Source organism: Phacochoerus africanus, chromosome 11, assembly GCF_016906955.1.
Source record: "Phacochoerus africanus isolate WHEZ1 chromosome 11, ROS_Pafr_v1, whole genome shotgun sequence".
NCBI lineage: Eukaryota > Metazoa > Chordata > Mammalia > Artiodactyla > Suidae > Phacochoerus > Phacochoerus africanus.
This window is the reverse complement of record NC_062554.1, coordinates 101,745,382-101,767,908: the sequence shown is the minus strand read 5'-3', so window position 1 is coordinate 101,767,908 and position 22,527 is coordinate 101,745,382. Positions and strand designations below refer to the sequence as shown.

Genomic DNA, 22,527 nt, shown 5'->3' with positions numbered 1-22,527 from the left:
GTGGTACACGACAAAGTCGTCGAGGCAGAGACGACCGCGACCTGGCCGGGGCAGGTTTTGGGATCTGGAATTGGGGTTCTCAGACGCTCCCGGGGCACCCGAGTTCTGGCAGGAAGACCCTCCCTTCACTGCTCGCTGGGCCATTAGCCGCGCCCCGCGGTCGGATGAACTCCAAAAAGGGAACGCAAGGCGATTCCCCCCCCCCACTCCCCACTGCGGCTCGAGACTCGCTCCTTTGATTGGTTCTTAGAGAGATCCCTCAGGGTGGCTCGCCGAATAGAGAGCCCGGCCGCTCCGCCCCTTTCCCTCCTCTCGCGGATTGCCCGCCCCTGCCCCGCGCCCGGGAGCGAAGGAGAGTAAATACAACAGGAGCGCAAAATGGCGGAACCGCCGAGCACAGCGCACGGCGCCCCCGCCGCTACCGCCGTCTCGGAGAAAGAACCTTTTGGCAAGCTGCAACTCCCCCCTCGGGACCCGTCGGGTCCTCTGTCCGCCAAGAAGATCCGGACTGAGGAAAAGAAAACGCCGAGGAGGCTGAACGGAGAAGGAAGCAGCGGCGGGAACAGCAGGCTGTTGCAGTCGCCCGCGACACCTTCGCCTCAGAGCTATGGCAGCTCTGGTTCTTGGAGCTTCGCCGCTCTGTCTGCTGTCCCTACCCCATCCTCCTCTCGGAGCAATTTCTCTTTCTCCTCTGGCACTGCTGTCCCCTCCTCAGCCTCCGCTTCCTCGTCTCAGCCCGTGCCGCGCAAACTGCTGGTTCCTCCTACGCTGCTGCACGCTCAACCTCACCATCTCCTGCTGCCGGCCGCCGCCTCCTCGGCCACCGCCAAGCCGCGCAGACCCAAGGAAAAGCGAGAGAAGGAAAGGAGGAGGCACGGCCTCGGAGGGGCGGGCGAGGCCGGCGGGGCCGCCCGCGAGGAGAACGGGGAGATGAAGCCGCTGCAGCGAGGTGGGTGCCGGTGCCGGGAGGTGGGGGGAGGGCGCCCGAGGTCCCCGCCAGCAGCTGGCGCCCGTGGGGCCCGGGCAGGGGGAGCGCGGGGGCCGCGTGCGCCAGCCTGGAGGGGCGGGAGGCGTCCCGTTCTCCGCAGGCGATTTTGCGGTCCCCTTGGGGACAGGAAGTGGAGCCTGTAATTTCGGTCTCAGCGAGGCGAATGGCCGAAACTCATTTTCTGTATGGTCTCTGCCTCCGAGTTAGTGCGCTGCAGGAATTGTAGAATTCGATCTAGGGGACCCGCCTAGGTGTGTTTGGCCACGGAGGTAGATGGGAGAGAACGGGATCGGGAAGGGTTTGGTCCTATAAAAGATGCTTGACTTTTAGACCGTTTAGATGTGATCACAGAATTTATATTTGTGACACAGCCTCCAAAGCCAGAAAATCCTGTCAAAAAAAGGGGTGTGGAGAGCTTTGGCGTCAGCTGGAAGCTACCAGAGGCCTGAGGTTTTCATTCCTATTAGGGAAATGAGGTAGTGTGCAGGGCCGGGAGTGTGCTGTTTCACAAGGTACCCTCCCTCCACCCTCCTCTCCACTCCGTATTCTTAGGTGTTTTGAGTGGTCCTGTTTAAAATAGGACCACTTGAGAAAGAATTTTCAGCCATATTCTTTTTTTTTTTTTTCCCCCTGAAGCAAATGATAAAATCAGGAGTATTGACGTTTTTCGGCCAGACCAAGAACTTGACTGCAAAATGTTTTAGCATCAGAGAAAGGGAGATTCTTAAGCGTTCTTTTCAGAAACGACTACGAAGTTTTCTTTTAAAATGTAGGCTAGTCATATAATTTTCAGAAAGTATTTCTTTAAAACAGTCCTACCTATTTAGCTCTTTGATATAGTGTTTTGACAGTGGTGCAACATGGAGACTGGTTGAAAATTAGATCTTTATATGATCACACTCTTAAAGCACGTAATGTCCGTTGATACACAGTATTGTCAAAGTATTTTTGTTTGTTTTAGGGAAAGTGACATGTCAAGCAGTTTTAGCGTTGCTAATCTAATGATAGTTTAGAGCATGAACAATTCTCTCTTTGAATTAGAATGGCTGTTTTCTCAGTTTTTAAAGATGCTGCACAATAGTATGTAGCAACAGTGTTACCTCAGTGGCATATTAGCATAGCCGTCAGGTACTCTTGCACACAGTTAAAGGATCTCTCAACTTCGAAGAGTGTTGTTTCTAGGAAAGTAGTTTTGAGAATGGAATTTAACTATTTTAGTTGGGAATTTTAGTTGGCTAGTATTTTAAAGCAATTTTGTTTTGAAAGTGCCTGGAAGTCTGCATTTGCCGTATAACATCAATCTTATTTGTGATGTGTAAAGTGTGTTTGCTCTTCTGATTTCTCTGAATGAGGAAGTGAATGTGGGTATAACATTATGGATGTATAGGAATCGCTGAAAATAAATAAGCAATCTTTAACAATTCTAACCCAAAATATGGAAGCACATAAATGGCTTTTAAAGTGAAATGGCTGTTAAAGTTTCTAGTTTTTTTTTTTTTTTTTGCTTTTTAGGATCTCACCCTTGGCATAAGGAGTTTCCCAGGCTAGGGGTCAAATTGGAGCTGTAGCTGCTGGCCTACACCACAGCCACAACAACACAAGATCCGAGCCACGACTGCAACCTACATCACAGCTCATGCCAATGCCAGATCCTTACCCACTGAACAAGGCCGGGGATCGAACCTGCATCCTCACGGATGCTACTCACATTCGTTAACTGCTGAGCCATGATGGGAACTCCATAAAGTTTCTAGTCTTTTAAATCACTTTTAGAATCCTCCTTTTGAAGGCTACAGCTTACATCATTAAGCCTGAATATAAGCAATGATAGCTTTTACATTAAGATGTTTTTCCCTCATGTATGTAGTAGCTTTTTTGAATAGTGACTAGGTAGGGACACTATGTTAAGATTTTTTTTTTCTTTCTTTTGATGGACATGCTGATATTTTTATTGAGGAAAAACTAAGAATCAAAGAGAAGAATTGATTTTCAGTGTCTTGATGGTAAATTTAATGGTGAAAATATTTCCCCCCCCCTTTTTTTTTGGTTGAGCCTTTGGCATGCAGAAGTTCCCCCTCCAGGGATCAAACCCGAGCCACAGTAGTGACAAGTAATCCTTAACTCGCTGAGCCACCAGGGAACTCTAAGAAAGTCTTTCCATTTTAATGTGGGACGTACTTATATCCTTTAAAAGTTCAGATTTAAATTAATTAGGGTTCTATTTTATTCAGCTAAGAAGATTTTTAAGCAACAGAATTATTAAAGTTGCAAAATTATGTGTATGCATTTAACATAGATATAATTGCAAATATGAAAGTTCTAATTTGTAATGCACTTCTCATATTTCTGGGCATTTTGTGAAAAATCTTAGTGAATGAATGACCAGGTGTCTCTTGTCTTAGGTACATACCTCTTTTTGGTGTTGCTCTGAGTTGGATAGTTCTTTGGATCCCGCAATTATCCCATAACTTACTGATTGACTAGTCTTAATCAGAACTGAAACTTAAAGACACCAAAGCAAGGAAAATAGATCCTTCTCTCAAAAAACAAACCAACTCCCCCAAACCATCCACAAGATCCAGCCCCCAGACTTCATTATGCAATTAACCTCATGTATTATTTGTAGTAGTTTTTTTTTTTTTTTGTCTTTAGTTAAAACTGCTAAAACTTTACGTTGGCTATCATTCTAACAGAAGTTTTTTGGATTACATGAAAGTGTGTGTATGAAAGGCAGGGCATTTAGTAAATGTGTTTATTTGTTTGCTTGTTTGTTTGTTTTTGGTCTTTTTGCCTTTTCTAGGGCCGCTCCCATGGCACCTGTAGGTTCCCAGGCTAGGGGTCGAATCGGAGCTGTAGCCGCTGGCCTACGCCAGAGCCACTGCAACTCGGGATCCGAGCCACGTCTTCAACCTATACCACAGCTCTCGACAACACTGGGTCCTTAACCCACTGAGCAAGGCCGGGGACTGAACCCTAAATCTCATGGTTCCTAGTCGGATTCCTTAACCACTGCGTCACGACGGGAACTCCTAGTAAATGTTATTTGTGTCAGGAACAGGGTGGTTTTTTTGTTTTGTTTTGTTTTTTAACCCCATAACAATTCTCAAAAGGTGGGTCAGTCCAGGTAGAGGAAGGATAATTGATAGTAGATCTGAAAGTTAAAATTAATGAACAGGAGAATTACAAAAGCATTATCAGTCAGGCCTGTTTAGTGTATGGGCTGATGCCTTGCACACCTAAAACCTCAGAGGCCATCTAGTCATAGTACTGATTTGCATGATTGCTTGAGTCATCAAGTAAAAGTCAAATTTATTCCTCAGAAAAAGTGTAAAACATTTTAGATTTTTAAAACTATAAAATAACCAAGTTTTTGTGCATAAAGAAGTAATCTACTGAAGGGTTCACAGCCTGTTTTCCTATAAGACTGAATAAATTATTAAGTGATAAATGTGGAAATTAGAAGTGAGCATGTGCTGAAAGTATCCAGCATTTAGACTTATAGCAAACAATAGTGCAGACATATTACTAGGTAATAAGCTGCCTTGACCAATTCCAGTAACCAATAAAACTTGTATAAGTAAATCTAATTTTTGTTTGTGCTTTTCTTTGCATTTAGCTATTTCCTTAGAATGACCCTGTGACATATCCCAAGGCAAAACTAAAGCATTTCACTAATTTTTGCCTTGAAAGTGTAGTTGCAGAATTTAGCTCTAATGAAAATAGAGGCTTTCCTTAGGATTGAATAGTTTGAGATATGTCAATGTCAATGATTTTAAAGAGATGTTCAAAGACTTTGCAAACTTTAGACTTTTCTCCATCTTTCAAATATTGCTATTCCACAATTTTTTTTTTTTTTTGTCTTTTTAGGGCCATACCTGTGGCATATGGAGGTTCCTAGGCTAGGGGTCAAATCGAAGCTGTAGTCTCTGGCCTATGCCACAGCCACAGCAACGCCAGATCCAAGCCTCATCTGCGACCTACACCACAGCTCACAGCAACGCCAGATCCTTAACCCACTGAGTGAGGCCAGGGATTGAACCTGCATTCTCATGGATTGTAGTCATATTTGTCAGCTTTGTTCTACTGAGCCATGATGGTAACTCCACTGCTTTACAGTTTTAGGTTAAGTTCACGTTGAGAGTTTTCATCATTCTGGCCAAATATTTGTCATTGCTGAGATAGTAGTTTACTGTGATTTCATTTTCTTGTGTAATCTTTTGTTTTTCATGGCTTTTTTTTTTTTTTCATTTGCTTAGTTTTGTCTGGCAAAAATCTTTCTATACCTTTCAGCAGCTCTATAAAATGCTTCTCAGTACAGTTTTCCACATGGTCAAATCTGTCAAATAAATTTACCAGTTCCATTTATTCCCGAAGTATCTCTTCTGTAACTATCCTGCCTGCTTTCTTCTGGATTGTGTTCTGTTTAGGTCTACTGCAAAGATGTCATCTTGGGACATTCTGGGAATTTTTTTCACTTTTGTTGAGTTCCTTTTTCCTGAATCTCATGCCTTCTTTTTGGTTTATTCTTTGGTTTCTCTACTATTACTGTTAAAGAGTGCATGGGAAATATATTTTGGGAGTTTTTATTTTTACCCTTACGCTTGCTTATCAGGATCTTGACAGATATTTGTGTTGGAAATCATTTTCCCTCAAAAGTTTGGAGGTGTTCTCTTACTGCCTTGGAGTCTAATGTTGATGCTGAGAAATTTGATCACCAAAAAGCTGTCTTTTGTTCTATTGGTCCATCTGGGATATTTCAGCTGCTTCACTGAATTTTAAAATTTGGGAGTTCCCGTCGTGGCGCAGTGGTTAACGAATCCGACTAGGAACCATGAGGTTGCGGGTTTGGTCCCTGCCCTTGCTCAGTGGGTTGACGATCCGGCGTTGCCGTGAGCTGTGGTGTAGGTTGCAGACGTGGCTCGGATCCCGCGTTGCTGTGGCTCTGGCGTAGGCCGGTGGCTACAGCTCCGATTCAACCCCTAGCCTGGGAACCTCCATATGCCGCAGGAGCAGCCCAAGAAATGGCAACAACAACAACAACAACAACAACAAAAAGACAAAAAAAAAGACAAAAAATAAATAAATAAATAAATAAAATAAAATAAAATTTCAGCTATCTTTATTTGTTTGTTTTTATTTTTTTATTTTTTTGGCTACACTCAAAACATGCAGAAGTTCCAGGGCTAGGGATTAAACCTGGGCCATAGCAGTGACCAGAGCCACAGCAGAGACAATGCAGATCCTTAACCCACTGAGCCACCATCGAGCTCCCTCAGCTAACTTTTTTTTTTTTTAAGGGCTGCACCTGTGGTATATGGAAGTTCCCAGGCTGGGGGTTAAATGGGAGCTGCAGCTGCCAGCCTATGCCACAGCCAGATCCAAGCCACATCTGCAACTTGTGCCACAGGTATGACAACACCACATCCTTAACCAGCTGAGTGAGGCCAGGGATCAAACCCACATCCTCATGGATACTAGTTGGGTTCTATAATGCACTGAGCCACAACAGGAACTCCCCCTCAGCTATCTTAAAAAAAAAAAAACCACAAAACAAAAAACGGAGTTCCCTGTCATGGCTCAGCAGTAACAAATGCAGCTAGTATCCATGATCAGGTTTGATCCCTGGCCTCATTCAAGCAGGTTAAAGATCCTGCATTGCCGTGTAGGTAGGTCGCAGACGCAGCTCCCATTTGACCCCTAGCCTGGGATCATCCATATGCCGCATGTGTGGGCCTAAAAAAAGAAAAAAAAAATCCCAAAACAAAATGAAAAACTGTAAGCTCTTCTCTAATTCTGTATTGTAGCGTCTTGTTGCTTTTTCATGGGTGTAGTATCTTCTACGTTGTCTTCAAGGATATTATTATAGTTTCTTTGACATTTTCTTCTGAGCCTTGCATTGTTTTTGGTTCCTCTAACTTTTTTTTCTCTTTGTTTTGTTTTCTTTCTTTTTGTTGAAGGCTTTCTTCAGGGCTGTGTGACTCTCAGCAGTTTCTTAATATTCAAGAGAATGTTGCAAAGCTAATTGAAAGCTCACTGGGCATGCATGAGCATGGCTTAGTGACTAATGAACTCCCAAGTTTTTATCCTTATTTCTTTTCTTTAAGTGGTAGGTAGGAAGGTTTTCAGTTTCTTTAGATACTGGTCCTTCATTTTTCTGTCTGTCTGCATAAGTGAAATAATGGAGAGAGATGACTGGCAGAAGTAATGTGTTTAGATGGCAGGGTTCTAGTGCTTGGTGGGGAAGGAAAGCTGCAAGTCTCACAATTCGGTTTATAATTTTCACTTAGTCTCCTTGTTTTCATATCAACATTTCACTTCTCCCTTTTTCTATTTTTTTTTCCTCCTTATTGTTGGGGTATGTTTTTCAAGAAGAGATATTAAATCTTAGCCTTAGTTTGATTTGTTCCTATTTGTGAGGCATTGGTGAAAGTATAATTTTTTTTATTCATACTCATCTGTTATTATAGAGATACCTTTTTCATAGCATGATTGTTAGAGTTACATGAACCTGGCCTGTTTCAGGCATTCATAGGGATATTAGTTCCTAACCCTTCCTTCCTGTATAACACATTGGAGACTTTTAGTTTTACTAAATTCATGGGTAGGTATAACCTGTATAGTTTTCCCATTGGTATCCTGGTTTCTGAGAATTTTTGGTGTGAGAATGAGCCAAAGTAGCTTGTTAAAGTTTGTATTTCAGAAGTTTTAAGTTACTATAGTAAATGTTACTAGTTTTTCACCATCCTCAGTGAATTAGACTTTCAAATTACAGATGAGCTTCTTAAAATACGATGTTGAAAAAATAATGACACTACTGTTAGAGTAAAAAGAATTCTGATGAAATATTGTGGCTTTTATAAAATCTTTGTGTGTTTGTGAGAAAGAGAGAGCTTAAGGAGAATTAATGATAAAAGTACATTCTTAACAACCAAATTAATTTTTTATCACTTTAAACATCACCTAATTATCAACATTTTACAATTCATGTTTTATTTTCCCTCCTTTTTTGTTTTTGGCTCTAGTATTTTATAGCATATTAAAACATATATCATTTCACCCCCAAATAGCTAGGATTGAAATTTTTTTATTACATAATAATGCTTATAAAATTTCACCAATATGTGTGTATATTGGTAAACTTTAAAGATTGCAATTCTCATCCCTTCCCAAAATATCATAAACGATAAGTATATAGTTTACTGGCATTAAGTACATTCACATTGTTATGCAACTGTCACCACTGTCCATCTTCAGAGCTTTTTTCATTTTCCCAAACTGAAACTCCATACTCATTAAAGAATAACGCCCCTTTTTCTCCCCCACTCCCTACCCCAACCCTAGCCTGCCACCATTCTGCTTTCTCTATGAATTTGAGTAGAATTTAAGTTCTTTATGTGAGTGGAATCATAAAATATTTGTCCTTTGGGTACAGGCTTGTTTCATTTAATGTAATGTCTTCAAGGTTCATCCATTTTGCTGCATGTGTTGGGAATTTCCTTTTTAAGGCTGAATGATGTTCCACTATATGTATGTACCACATTTTGTTTATTTATTCATCCTTTCATGGACACTTAGGTTCTTCCACCTTTGGGCTATTGTGAATAATGCTGCTATGAACATGCCTGTACAGATAAATATCTGAGTCCCTGCTTTCAATTCTTTTGGGTATATACTCAGAAGTAGAATTGCTGGATCATATAGTAATTTTATTTTTAATTTTTTGAGGAGCTACCATGCTGTTGTTTTTCCTTAACTGTTTTCTGTAGTGGTTGTACTGCATGGTTTTACATTCCCACAAGCATTGCCCAAGGGTTAGATTGACTCTTAGAATCAGAAAAGTAAATAATCTAAATTAAGCTGACAAACTTCTTAACAACTAATTAAAGCATATACTTGTAAAATCAGTGTGCATTCGGCCACATCAGCATAGGAAATAAAATTTGGGGTTTGGTAAGAGAAAGAAAAGGCATTTATTGAGTGCTTGCTGTTGCCATGGTGTTATCTTAATTTTTTTTTTTTTTGTCTTTTTATCTTCTTAGGGCTGCACCCAAGGCATGTGGAGGTTCCCAGGCTAGGGGTCTAATCGGAGCTGTAGCCGCCAGCCAATGCCACAGCCACAGCAACGCCAAATCCGAGCTGCATAGGCGTCGGCGACCTATGCCACACCTTGTGGCAGTGCCAGATCCTTAACCCACTGAGGGAGCACAGGGATTGAACCCGCAACCCCACGCCTCCCAGTCGGACTCACTTCTGCTGTGCCACGACAGGAACTTCATATCTTAATATTTTTAGATTAACACTCTTGAGTTTTTCCTAGTTTGCTCAGAGTTGCATAGCTAATGTGTAAAGAATTTGGATCAGCCTCATCTTTGCTAGGCTCTGAGCCTAACTACACAGTGCTAAAGTTAACTTAATTTTTTCCCTTAAGATTGTGATAAACAAGAGGAGAAAAGTAAAGGTGACCTTTGTTTTCCAAATTATTCTTTTTCCTAAAATTTTATTATAAAAGTTTTTAAGGGCACAGAAAAGTTGAAAGAATAATATGATGATCATGTGTAGGTTTTCCTTCTAGGTTCAACAGCGATTAATGTTTTGTCATGTACCTGCACTGAATCATTTGAAAGTAAATTGTAGACATTGTGACACTTCATTTGTAAATATTTCAGTCTTGATTTCCTAAAAGTAACCACAAAATCATGTTAATAGAACACTTAAGAAACTAGTCACATAGCCATTTCATATACGGATTGTTGTAATTCCCCCCATTCCCTCACTGTCCTGAAACACATTATATCTGTTTAGTTTTCTTTCTTTTCTTTTTTCCTTTTTTTTTTTTTTTTTTTTTTTTGCTTTTTAGGACCACGCCTGAGGCATGGAAGTTCTCAGGCTAGGGGTTGAATGGGAGCTACAGCTGCTGGACAGCAGCTCAGCCACAGCAATTCAGGATCCAAGCCACTTCTTCAACCTACACCACAGCTCACGGCAACACTAGATCCTTAACATTGATCAAGGCCGGGGATCGAACCCTCATCCTCATGGATCCTAGTCGGGTTCATTAACCTCTGAGCCATGAAGGGAGCTCCCTGTTTAGCTTTCTTTTGACATAGAACTGTCCTTTTTCTTTTCCAATATGACTTTTTGAAAGTAGTAGTTTCAATTAACTGTTATCTTACAGATTTTTCTATATTCATGACTTTAAATAAAAGTTTTATTATGAGGGAATTTAACTTGATCTTTCATATTTCTTATAAACTAGAAGTTAGGTATAAAGGCTTAAGTTCAGATTAAATAGTTCTGGTAAGACTATTTCATACATGTGCTTCATATTTATCCTGTCACAAGACATATAATATTCAGTTTGTGCCGTTAATCATCATGCTAAATTTGATCACTTGGTTGAGGTGACTATTGTTAACATCTTAACAGTTTATTTTTCAACATGTATTTAGTTTATGACCTGGGAGTGATACTTTGTGAATACCTAATTTCCAAACAAACATTTTTTACCCGATGACTTTAGTATTATTTAATGATCCCTGCCTGAGTAAGACATTTCATTGGGGGTTAAAATGATACCAAACTGTTCTTAGGAGTTTCCACTGTGGTGCAGTGGGTTAATGATTTGGCTTGTCTGAGGCAGTTCAGTCACCATCCTGGTGGGTTAAGGATCCTGCATTGCTGCAGGCCTTGCTGCAGCTGTGGTATAGGTGGCAGATGTGTTTGGATTGGATCTTTGGCCCATGGACTGCCATATGCTGCAGGTGCAGCTAAAAAAGATGAAAAAAATATGCCAAACTATTTCTAAATAAAAAATGAATTAGTTTTGGGGAGTAGGAAATTAAAAATAAATTGCTACTCATATCTGTATTAAATTTTGTAATCTTTTGATTTGGGCTACTAAAGTAAATACTATAAAATATTAAAAATGCCTATCAATTTTTTGTCATAGTAAATATACATTAATATAGTGTGTTAAATATTATGTATATTTCAAAATTGTGATCTCTGTTCCATAATGTCCTCTGTTGGCTAATGTAAATTAACTATATACCTGTATGAATTTCCATTTAATTAGATTATATTAATTCCATTAGAGCAGGCATCGTTTTAATCATTTTATGACCTTTGCCTTGCCTCTCATTGATTAGAAGAAAATAAAAAGTACTTTTAAATTAAGGAAATCCTTCCCCACTTTTTTTTAGGGCCATTCCTGTGGTATATGGAAGTTCCCAAGGTAGGGGTTGAATTGGAGTTGCAGCTGCTAGCCTACACCACAGCCACATCGATACCAGATCTGAGCCACGGCTTGCCAGGCACACCATAGCTTAAGGCAATACTGGATCCTTAATATGCTGAGCAAGGCCAAGGGTTGAACCTGTATCCACATGGATGCTGGGCAGGTTTGTTTCCACTGAGCCACAACCAGACCTCCTAAGAAATTAATTTTATCAGTCTTCTTTGTGTTGCAGATTTAAGTAGCTACTTGTTAGCTTATTTATGGGAAGGGTATATACATTTTCTTTAAATATGAGTTAATTGAGAGCTACTTTCAGAGTTTGACATGTAGAATGATATTCTGGAACGTAGATGCCCTGGGTTTATTTTCTGGCTGAATCACTGATGAACTTTATATTTTAGGGGAATAAATAGTCACCATTTTTTAGTTTTCTCCTTTGAGGATAATGAAAATACCAGAACCAGTAAGTTCTGTTCTAAAGTATAGTTGTGGTGCCAATTTTGGCTGTACAGCAAAGTGATGTACTTATACGTACATTCTTTTTTAATATTCTTTCCCATCATGGTCTATCCCAGGAGATTCCATATGGTTCCCTGTGCTATATATAGTAACACCTTCTTGTTTCAGGCTTTTTTGAGATGGGCTGCAAACTGTGCATTGAGTACTTAGGTGCAATTTGAGTTAGAATATAAGCTTCTTGAGGACAGAAACAATAACAACACCAACAGTAAGGGTTAACATTTATAGTACTTTACTCAGCACTTTATATGGACTTTTACTGAATTTTCACAGGTTCTGGAAAGTTTAGATATTAGCCTTTTGTAAGTGCTTTACAGAAGCTCAGAATAATTTAACTTGCTGAAGGATATAAAGTAAGTAGTAAGTTTAGGTTTCAAATCTTTAGACAGTTTGACTTCAGTGCTCTGTGCAAAACTGTGTTAGTGTGTTTAAATTTCCTTCAGCCAGAATTGGCACCATGCATTGTGAGATAGTTTGTCAAATAAATGAACTGGGCTTTGATGGAAAATTAGGACTTATATAAATGGAGATGGTAGAGATAGGCTTGTTAGTCAGGAGGGATGGTGTGGTCAGAATTGTAGAGATAGGAGTATGCATGGCATGTTCAGTGCTGTGTGAAAAGAACCATTTGGCTGGGATTGATGGTTTTGTGCAAAGTTGGGAGATAAGACTGCTTGGCATTTGAAAGTCTAGCACAATCTGCCTTCTATTTCTCAGGATTAGGAATTCAGACTTCATTCTACTGTATAGCACAAGGAACTATATCCAGTCTTTTGGGATAGACCATGATGGAAGATAATATAAGAAAAGGAATGTATGTGTATATATATGACCGAGTCATTTTGCTGTGCAACAGAAATTGGCATGGCATTGTAAATCAACTATACTTTAATTAAAAAGTGTAAAAAAAAAGAATTCAGACTTCATTTCATGGGCAACAGCAATGCAGTTTTTCAGTGATAGTGTATTCAAATTGGAATTTTAGGAATATTAATTTGGTAGTATTGTATAGGATACATTGGCTGAAAAAATTATAGATTGGGTATTAGAAACTACTGTAATAGAAAAATGAAGTGATATTAGTGACAAAACAGTTGGTACTCCTGGCCATGAAAAGGAAAAGATTTCTAGAGAGAAGATATGATACGGCATCATGGTTTTCAAATATATAGCAAGAAAGACGAATTTATATGTTATGTTATGGTTTCAGATAGAGAGAATAAGCGTCTATATATATTCTGAATGTGGGTAGGCCTGTAGGAGAACTGGTTCAAAAAGATGGATTTGAATTTTAGATGCAGGCAAGTAGCTTATTAGAGTTCTGTTATCAGATGCAACTCAAATTAGTAGTAAGTCCATGGGTTGTTTTTAAAATGTGTTGTGTGTAGGAGATTCTGTTTAGTTATTAGCGTGTGTGTGGAGGGCTTTTTCTATGAGGAGCAAATCTCAGATCCTTCAGCTGTTTACAGCTTTTATTTATTTATTTATTTATTTATTTATTTATTTATTTATTGCTTTTTAGGGCTGCACCTGCAGCATATAGAATTCCCAGGCTAGGGGTCAAATTGGAGCTGTAGCTGCAGGCTTATGCCACAGCCACAGCAACTCCAGACTCATGGCAACGCCGGATCCTTAATCCACTGAGCAAGGCCAGTGATCAAGTCTGGATCCTCCTGGTTACTGGTCAGATTTGTTTCTGCTGGGACACGACGGGAACTTCCTGTTTACAGCCTTTAAAAGGTCTCTAAAAACCCCATGATTATGCATGGTCCGTTTTCCTTTACCCTGGTCAACAGTTTAACAATTTATATTCTCTTTGTCCTTCTCTCTTTGGCCTCCTTTCCCATTTTCTATATCTCTCCTGATGCTATTTTAGCATTTGGTGTAATTGAGGCCTTTTGACAGTAATCTTCCTGGCTTTGTTACCCTGTTAGTTTTCTGTTGTCTGTTATTAGCAATCCTCAAATCTTAGCTTAGTCCAGAGTTTTAGATCTTTGTATTTAATTGCCTCTTTGACATAAGCACTATTAGATGTTCTATTGAACTGTAAGAGTAATATGTTCAAAACTCATCTTCCTTGCTTAATTTGTCTTGCTATGTAGGTATGTTCCTTATCTCAGTACTCAAGCTCGAAAACTGGATTCTGTACTTTACCAAGACTGTAGCCAAATCTTTTTACTTCTCCTAACAACTGTCTTTTATATCTATCTACTTTTAAAATTTTTAATTTATTTGTTTTTGGTTATGGAGTACAGCAGCTTATTGTGGTATCTTAGTTCCCAGACCAAGTTGCAAAACCTAACCACTCAATTACCAGTTAACTCCCACAGCTACCTGGCTTTCCTTTTTTCTGTTCAAGGCTAATTCTCTCTAGCCTAATTCTCTCTGGCCTAAAGTTACTGTGTAACTACTTTATTGGGCTCTCTACTTCACATAGGATCTTTCAATGCAATCTTCATTCTACAGCCTAAGTATGTGCTTGAAATCTAAGTGCTTGTTTGATCATATTCTGTTTAGGAGATGATGTTCAAATTCCTTAAAATATCCTCTGAGGTTCTAGATGATCATAGCCTTGTTTAGCTATTCAGTTTCTCCTCAGTGCTTGTTGTTTAGAACTTTCTCCATCCATTATCCTTCCATCCCCAGTTTCACTTTTCTGCTACACCAAGCTTGCTTATTTTTTAGGACTCAACTTGAAAGGAAGGCCTTTGCTACTCCCTGGACTAGATTAAGTCTCCTTGCTGTCTTTTCTCAGATCACTTTGTACTTCTATCCTGACTTGCTGAACTTCATTTTAATCATGTTTAGTTGTCTTCTTTAGGCTGTAAGCTCTCTGGAATCTGTGGCTGTGATTGTTTCAGGTCAGACCTTCATTCTCTAGGTACTCGATAACTTTGGGAAATGAATGAGTTGTACTACATTGTAGTCCTTTTTGCCTGCTCAAAAGAGATGTCTGATTGTTGATTAGGAAAATTTTAGCAGGTACTTCCAGCATGAAAACAGCAGAAAGGGATAATGGGATGAGAAGTTAACCAACAGCTCACAGACAATGGGCAATTGTCAAGTAAGCACAGGAGGCAGGTATTAATGACATGAGATCTAGAAAGAAAATGAACCATGTGTATAATACTATTTTAAGTGTGTTTGACCAATCCTGAGTTTTCAGAATTGCTATTTTATATATTCTAATCTCAAAAATAAACTTTTTACTACATTTTACAAAGAGTATTTTATATTTTTAATCTGAGCTTGTTTACAAAGTCTAAAAATATTGTAAATGAAATATTTGTTCTATTTGGAATTTATTTAGACATAAAATTAGGAATTATAATTAATTTTGTTTTAATAATTGGTTTTTAATACCATTTATTGAATAGTTTCTCCTTTCCACACAGATGTGGCATGGGAGCTTTTATCGTAAACCGCTAAAGTCAAAAAGTTCCCTCTTGCTACTCAGTGAACTCCTACTACTTCCAGTCTGGGGTGATCTGTTTTTTTGTTTTGTTTTGTCTTTTTGTCTTTTTTCTAGGGTCACTCCCGCAGCATATGGAGGCTCCCAGGCTAGGGGTCAAATTGGAGCTACGGCTGCCAGCCTGCACCAGAGACACAGCAACGTGGGATCCAAGGTGACCTACACCACAGCAATGCCGGATCCTTAACCCACTGAGCAAGTCCAGGGATCAAACCCGCAACCTCCTGGTTCCTAGTCGGATTCGTTAACCACTGAGCTAGTATCTGTTTTATAAAAGTCCCAATAGTTTTGACTTTTCCAGAATGTCATGTAAGTGAACTCTCTAACTTTTTGGTGGTTTTTTTGTTTGTTTGTTTTTTGTTTTCCGCTTTTTATGGCTGCACCCTTGGCATATGGAGGTTCCCAGGCTAGGGGTACAGCCACCTCATTGTTCCTAGTCAGATTCATTTCCTCTATCCCAGGATGGGAACTCCACATACAAATCTTGAGGTCATTTCTCTTAAGTAAATACCTAGAAGTAGAATTGTTGCATTTTATGCTAAATGCATGTTTAATGTCATAAGAAACTCACTTTTCTAAAGTGGCTGTACCATTTTTCATTCCCACTAGCTCTTTGCTACTGTCAGTTTGCTAAATTTTAGCCATCTTAATGGATACATAGTAATATTTTATTGTGCTTTTAACTTGCAATTCCCTAGTGACTAATGATGTTGAACATCTTTTTGTATTTTCCATTGCTACCTCTTTTTTTTGGTGCAGTGTCTGTTTAAACTATTATTGGGTGTTTTTTGTTATTAAATTGTGAAAGTTCTCTTTATATTCTGTGAACAAGTTTCTAATGAGATACATATTTTGGCAAATGTATTCTCCAGTTCTGTGGCTTTTTATTTTCTTAATATTGTCCTTCACACTTTTTCACACAAAAAATTGAAATATTGATGAGGTCCATTTTATAATTTATTTCTTTTATGTAGTTGATGCTTTTTGTGTCTTAACTAAGGGAGTTGGCCTAATTCAAGTTCGTACAGGTTTTCTCTTCTGTTTTCTTTTAGATACTCTTTGGTCTGTGATGCATTCTGAAAATTTTAGTATGTGAGATTGGTATCAAGGTTTCTTTACTCTTATTTTTCCTTTTTGAGTAACTTGAGAATTATTTTGTGAAGTACCCCCTCCTCCCCATCCCAGGGAGATAGGAACTAACTATACTGATTAAATTAATGACAAATTGTAGTTGTTGCAGAATTATCTTTTTACTTAAAAGATACATGTATGTCTTAACCTGTTTTATTCTTTTATATCTTCATAAAATTTATTGATAGATTACGAGTTTTATTTTGGGGAGGTTTTTTCCAGATTATTACTGGTATATAAGAAAGCTTTTGGGTTTTTTTGCATGTACTTAATAATAAATACTTTTTTTTTCTCTTCTTTTTTTTTTTTTTGGTCTTGTTGCCTTTTCTAGGGCTGCTCCCGCAGCATATGGAGGTTCCCAGGCTAGGGGTCCAATCAGAGCTGTAGCCGTCGGCCTACGCCAGAGCCACAGCAACGCGGGATCCGAGCCTCATCTGTGACCTACACCACAGCTCACGGCAATGCCAGATCCTTAACCCACTGAGCAAGGCCGGGGTCGAACCCGCAACCTCCTGGTTCCTAGTTGGATTCGTTAACCACTGAGCCACGACGGGAACTCCATAAATACTTATTAATACTAAATAAATACTAACCTAAACCTTGGTGGCTTAAAACAATAACCATTTTATTGTGTCTGATGATGTACCTAGAAGGTAATTTTGCTTCATGTGGGGCCAACTAGAGTTGCTTAGTGGTGTTCAGTTGGTGCCTAGTCTTGTCTGGGATCCAAAATGACCTTACTCACGTACCTGTTGCCCTGTCACGGATGAGGAGGTGCTTTGCTGGGTCCCTCTCTCTCCTGTTGTCTCAGCGCCATTTCACATGATCTCCTCTTCAGGGTAGTAGGATTTCTTACACGACAGTTCAGGATTCCAAGATACCTGGGTGGAAATGGCAAGGCTTCTTCTCACCTATCTTTGGAAGTCTGAAACAGTTCCTCCTTGTACACTTATAAGGGCCTTAATAGTTCTATTTGTTTGGTAAAATTTTATTTAGAGCATATTCTACATTGAATTGAAATAGATAAAGCACCTATGGGAGAGTTAGTTATCTAGTAGTATTAGCTAAATACCTAACTTTTAAAAATTTAGAACCTTAATTGGTTGTATGAAAACTATAATTAGGGGTATATAACAAGAGCAGTTGTTCTCACATTATGTTCTTATATTAACCAGAAAGAACTGTATGGTTTACTATTTGGATTATAGAGTATATTTCTAATTAAATAATGTAACTGTATAATGTTGACTAAGAGGTCTAGAATGACCCAGGTTTTGTATGTCACACTTTATATGACAGCTGCAGTATAAGATTCAGTGATTAGCGAGTTCCCATTGTGGAAACGAATCTGACTAGTATCCATGAGGATGTGGGTTCAATTCCTGGCCTTGCTCATTGGGTCAGTGATCCGGCATTGCAGTGAGCTGTGGTGTAGGTTGCAGAAGATGCTCAGCTCCTGCATTGCTGCAGCTGTGGCTGGTGGCTGTAGCTCCGATTTGATCCCGAGCCTGGGAACTTCCAAATGCTGCGGTACAGCCCTAGAAAGAAAAAAGAAAAAAAAAAAATCATTGATTAGAGTGATTTAATTCTTAACCTAGATACCAAGTAAAATATCTCATTACCCCATATCTTGGTTTTACGATATACTAAAAAAAAAAAAAAAGGAAAAAAGAAGTAATTGTACTTCAACTTTAGAAGTAAATTTTTCCTGCTAGGTCAATAGGGAAAACCTGAGTTACGGTGGGAGAGGTTACTTTTCCATCTTATTCCTGGCTTGGCATTTGATAGGAAAACAAAAATAAATACATATATACCTATTACTTTTCTTTTGGTGTTCTTGGAACTACTATTGCTGTACTGTTTTGCAACTCTGCATTTTATTAGATGCTTTCCTAATAAAATTCTACTATTTGTATTTAATAACAATAGCTACATGTATTAAATGCCTTTAAAATACTGGGCATAGAGTTGAAAATAATGCATATGTTGCCTTTAATTCTTTCTTTTCCTCTTTTTTGGCCACACTTGTGGCATGTAGCATTCCCAGGCCAGGAACTCTATGCTGCAGTTGCAACCTGTACAGCTGTGGCAATGCTGGAACTTTAACCCACTGAGTCTGGCTGTGGATCGAACCCGTGGCATCTTAGATACAATGCCAGATCCTTAACCTGCTGCGCCACAGTAGAAATTCCAAATTCTTGTAAAAAAAAAATCTAAAAGATGCTGTTTATCTTTAACAGATAAGAGTGCTAGGGCACAACACAGTTGAGTAGCTTGTTTTGTATTAGTGGTAGAGCTGAAATTTGAACTTAAAATATGTCTAACTGCAAAGCCTGAGCTATTTCCACTATATAGTAGACCACCCTATCCAGGATTTTATATTCTGCATTTTTGTTTCCTTATGCTCAGCCACTGTTTGAAACGATTAAATGGGAAATTTCAGAAATAAATAATTCATAAATTTTAAACTGTGCACCATTCTGAGTAGCATGATAGAATCTTACACCATCCTGCTCCATCCCTCTGAGGTAATGAATCATGCCTTTGTCCACTGCATACATTTACCTGTCTATTAGTCACTTAGCAGCCATCTCAGTTACCAGATCTACTGTTGCAGCATCACAGTGCTTGTGCTCAAGTAACCCTTATTTTACCTAATAATGGCCCCAAAGCACAAGAGTAGTGATTCTGGCAATTCAAATGTTCTCTTGCTGTGTCTAGTGTATAAATTAAACTTTATTATAGGTATGTATGTATGTGTAAGAAAAACATGATATCTATAAGGTTCAATACTATTTTTGATTTCAGGCATCCACCTGGGATTTTGGAACATAACCACCCAGGATAAGTGGAGACTACTGTATTACAGTACATTTAAAGTTTCTTAATTCCCAGCTGTCTTAAACTGTTCCATTTTCAACATTCTGTTTTTTCTTTTTTCCTTTGTGTCTCCAGTATGTTAGCTAAAGCAACCTGCCTATTCCTGAATGGTAAGAGAGGTAAGAATTGTACAGTTTGAACTTCCTCATAGTACTTTCAGGCAGAAACTTTTTTGCATTATTCCACAAAACATAAAATGTTACTGTCTGAGTCATTGTACTAAAAATTTCTCCTTTATAAAAGAAAGAAAGAAAGAAAGAAAGAAACAGAATCAAGGAATACTAGGAGTCTTCAGAGATCAGTTAGTATAGCCCCTGATGATTATAGGAAGTTCAAGCAGCCGAAGCTCCACAGTTCTTCCTCAGTTGAGCATTTCGCAAGTCTTTGTATTCTCAGTAGATTGGGTCTGCACAAGTCTTTCAAATCTCAGGGTTCTTAATGTATCACTTTTTACAGTTAGGTCCATAAGGACAGTTCAATGAACGGGTAAGTAACTCTAGAGAAATCAGGTGTTTTAAGTACCATCTGCTTCATGCCTGTCAGATCTTAGCCAACCCTTAATTAGGAAAGAAGGGTTTTCTTTTCCTCCCAAGTTTTTGTGGCCTGTTTATATATTATTCCTTCCCCTGTCATACAACTGGGGAAGACTTGGCGCGGAAGAACTAGAAGTAGTGCTTATATGTGTAGGTCATAAGATAGAAACTATCTCTTATTTTAAATACCGTAAAACATTTGTGATTCAAATAATTCTCTTTGTGTTTATTGGTTTTCTTTCCTAATGTATGGTGTAAGAGGTTTTAACTAGAAACAAGGGGACCTGGCTAGGAGTTGTCCTAGTTCTGCCACTTAGTATCTATTCCTGGGAAGATCGTTTAAATGATCTGGGCACTAATTTTTTTCCTCTGTAAAATGAGGATAGTGGGTGAGATCTCTAGGTTGTTTGTATGAAAAAACAAATTCTTTGGAAACTTTTCTGACAACTGGCCCACTCCACTATTACGTTACTCTTCTCTTGTTATATCTCCACCATGTATCCTGTTTATTTCTAGAGTCTTATAAAAGAATTTATGTACTTTCTTATATCATGATTTCTCTAATTTGTCCTCTACTTCTGTCTTTCTTAAGTGGATTCAGCAAGCGTTTACTGGCTGCATATGCTTGGCACTGTAGGGGAGATACAAAGAAGAAAACTTTATATTTCTTGCTATTAGAGTATTTGTAATTTAATTGGAAAGAAAATTAGCTGCAGTGTGGGCATCACTCCATATGTTACTCATCGTTTCCACATTTTATGCATATTGACCCCTTTTTTTGGTCTTCTGTGACTGCTGACCCTTTAGATGCTTGTCATTAGTAATTTGTTTTTGTTTAACTGTTTTTTCCTTTTGTCCCTGGAAACTTCACTCTATTGAACATCATTTGTATGCAAAATACTATTTTATTTTTAAAATTTTTTATTTTTTTATTTTTATTTTTTTTGCTTTTCAGGGCCATGACTACAGCATTTGGAAATTTGAAGGCTATAGGTTGAATTGGAGCTATAGCTGCCAGCCTACACCACAGCTGCAGCAATGCCAGATTGAGCCGCGTCTGTGATCTACACCACAGCTCATGGCAACACCGAATCCTTAACCCACTGAGCGAGGCCAGGGATTGAACCTGCATCCTAGTCTGGTTACGGCCTGCTGAGCCACAATGGAAATTTCTCAAAACACTATTTTAGGTTCTGTAGAAGATAACAAAGATGAATAAGATATGATAACTACAAGATTTTATAATCCAGTAGAGCAGATAGAGCAGCTACACAATCAGAATTCAAATCATAAGAGACAGAAGCAATGATCGTTTTTAGTTGTAGTGCTCTAGGAGTGCTTAATGAAAGGTGAATTTCAGCTAGATTTTGCAGGATGTATAGAATTTTGATAGGCAGAGACATTCCAACTAAATAGTATTAGCAAAAATATTGGAGTAAGACATTTGAGTAACAATGAATCAATCTGGAATCTTGTATATATATATACACATATGGTTGAGTAGTAGATGAAATTATTAAAAGATAAAATGAGTCTTGACTATAAAGATTCTTGAATGGCATACTATAGGAATTTTCTCTTTTGGGTAGGGTTTGTTTGCTTAAAGCAGAAGAAAGTGACATGATAAACTATACTTGCACAGAATATTTTTTGGTCACTGTGTTTATTGGATTAGTGAAGAGAAACACTAGGTAGGAAGATCTCTTTCTTTCAAAAGTTAATGAATCAGTGATGGTGGTAGTTATGGAAAGGGAAAGGAAGATAGACATATTTTAATGGAAAAATAAACTAAACTGAGCAAGTGACTTAATGTGAGGGGAAAACAGAAGAAAAGTATTTTAAAAGTTTTTGAGAATTTTAAAAATGTGAATGTTGGAGGATATTGTGCCGTTAATAAATAGAGACTAAAGGAGAGCATGAACTTTTTTTATATGAGAAAGATGTTAATTTTGGTTTTAAATACATTTCTTATGGAGATGAAGGTGTGGAGCTTAGTAGAAGGGTTGAGTTGGGAGATTAGTTTGGGAATTCATTTGCCTAAAGTTATAGTTTAAATCTTAGGATTGTGGTTTTAGAAGAAATACAGAAAAAAATACAAGAGAAACATGCCTAGGATAGATCCTAGGGGAGTGTGCAGATTTTGGATGATAGATTGTGAATGATTGAGTAGTCAGGTAGGGTAGTGCAGTTTCAGTGAAACTTAGGGAGAATTTTGGTGAGGAGGTCAATAATGTCTGTTGCAGTAAGGACCAAGGAGAAAGGGCTGAGAATACATTGGGTTTGATGGCTTTAAAATTTTTTGTTTATTTATTTGCTTTTTAAGACCATACCTGCAGCATATGGAGGTTCCCAGGCTAGGAGTCAAATCAGGACTGCTGCTGCTGGCCTGTGCCACAGCAACACCAGATCGGAACCACGTCTGTGACCTACACCACAGCTCACAGCAACACTGGATCCTTAACCCACTGAGTGAGGCCAGGGATCAAACCCACATCCACATGGATACTAGTTGTGTTCATAACCTGCCAAGCCACAAAGGTTTTTGTTTATATTTCCTATTTAATCTTTACATAAAGCTCCATTTTAAAACTGAAACTGGAGATCTGAAAGTTTGTTAGCAAGGTTTTGCAGAACTTAGCCATGAACTTAGGTCTTCAGAGCTTAAAGGCTTCCCACTTTCTCATAGCTATAACATGTAAACATGTAACATAGCATCTTTATATTATCTGTAACACGATTACAGAAAATTTAAGGAGGAATTTAAAGT

At 38.6% G+C, this 22,527-nt stretch overlaps 1 protein-coding gene across 1 annotated transcript in view; it reads left to right on the top strand.

Annotated features, from left to right (window-relative positions):
• Window positions 1-378: 378 nt before the first annotated feature.
• RSBN1L (round spermatid basic protein 1 like) overlaps window positions 379-22,527 on the top strand; it is a 67,296-nt gene continuing 45,147 nt past the window's right edge. The window contains exon 1 of the mRNA XM_047752000.1: window positions 379-949. Within this exon, the coding sequence (XP_047607956.1) occupies window positions 379-949 (571 nt within the window). The remainder of the gene's footprint in view (window positions 950-22,527) is intronic.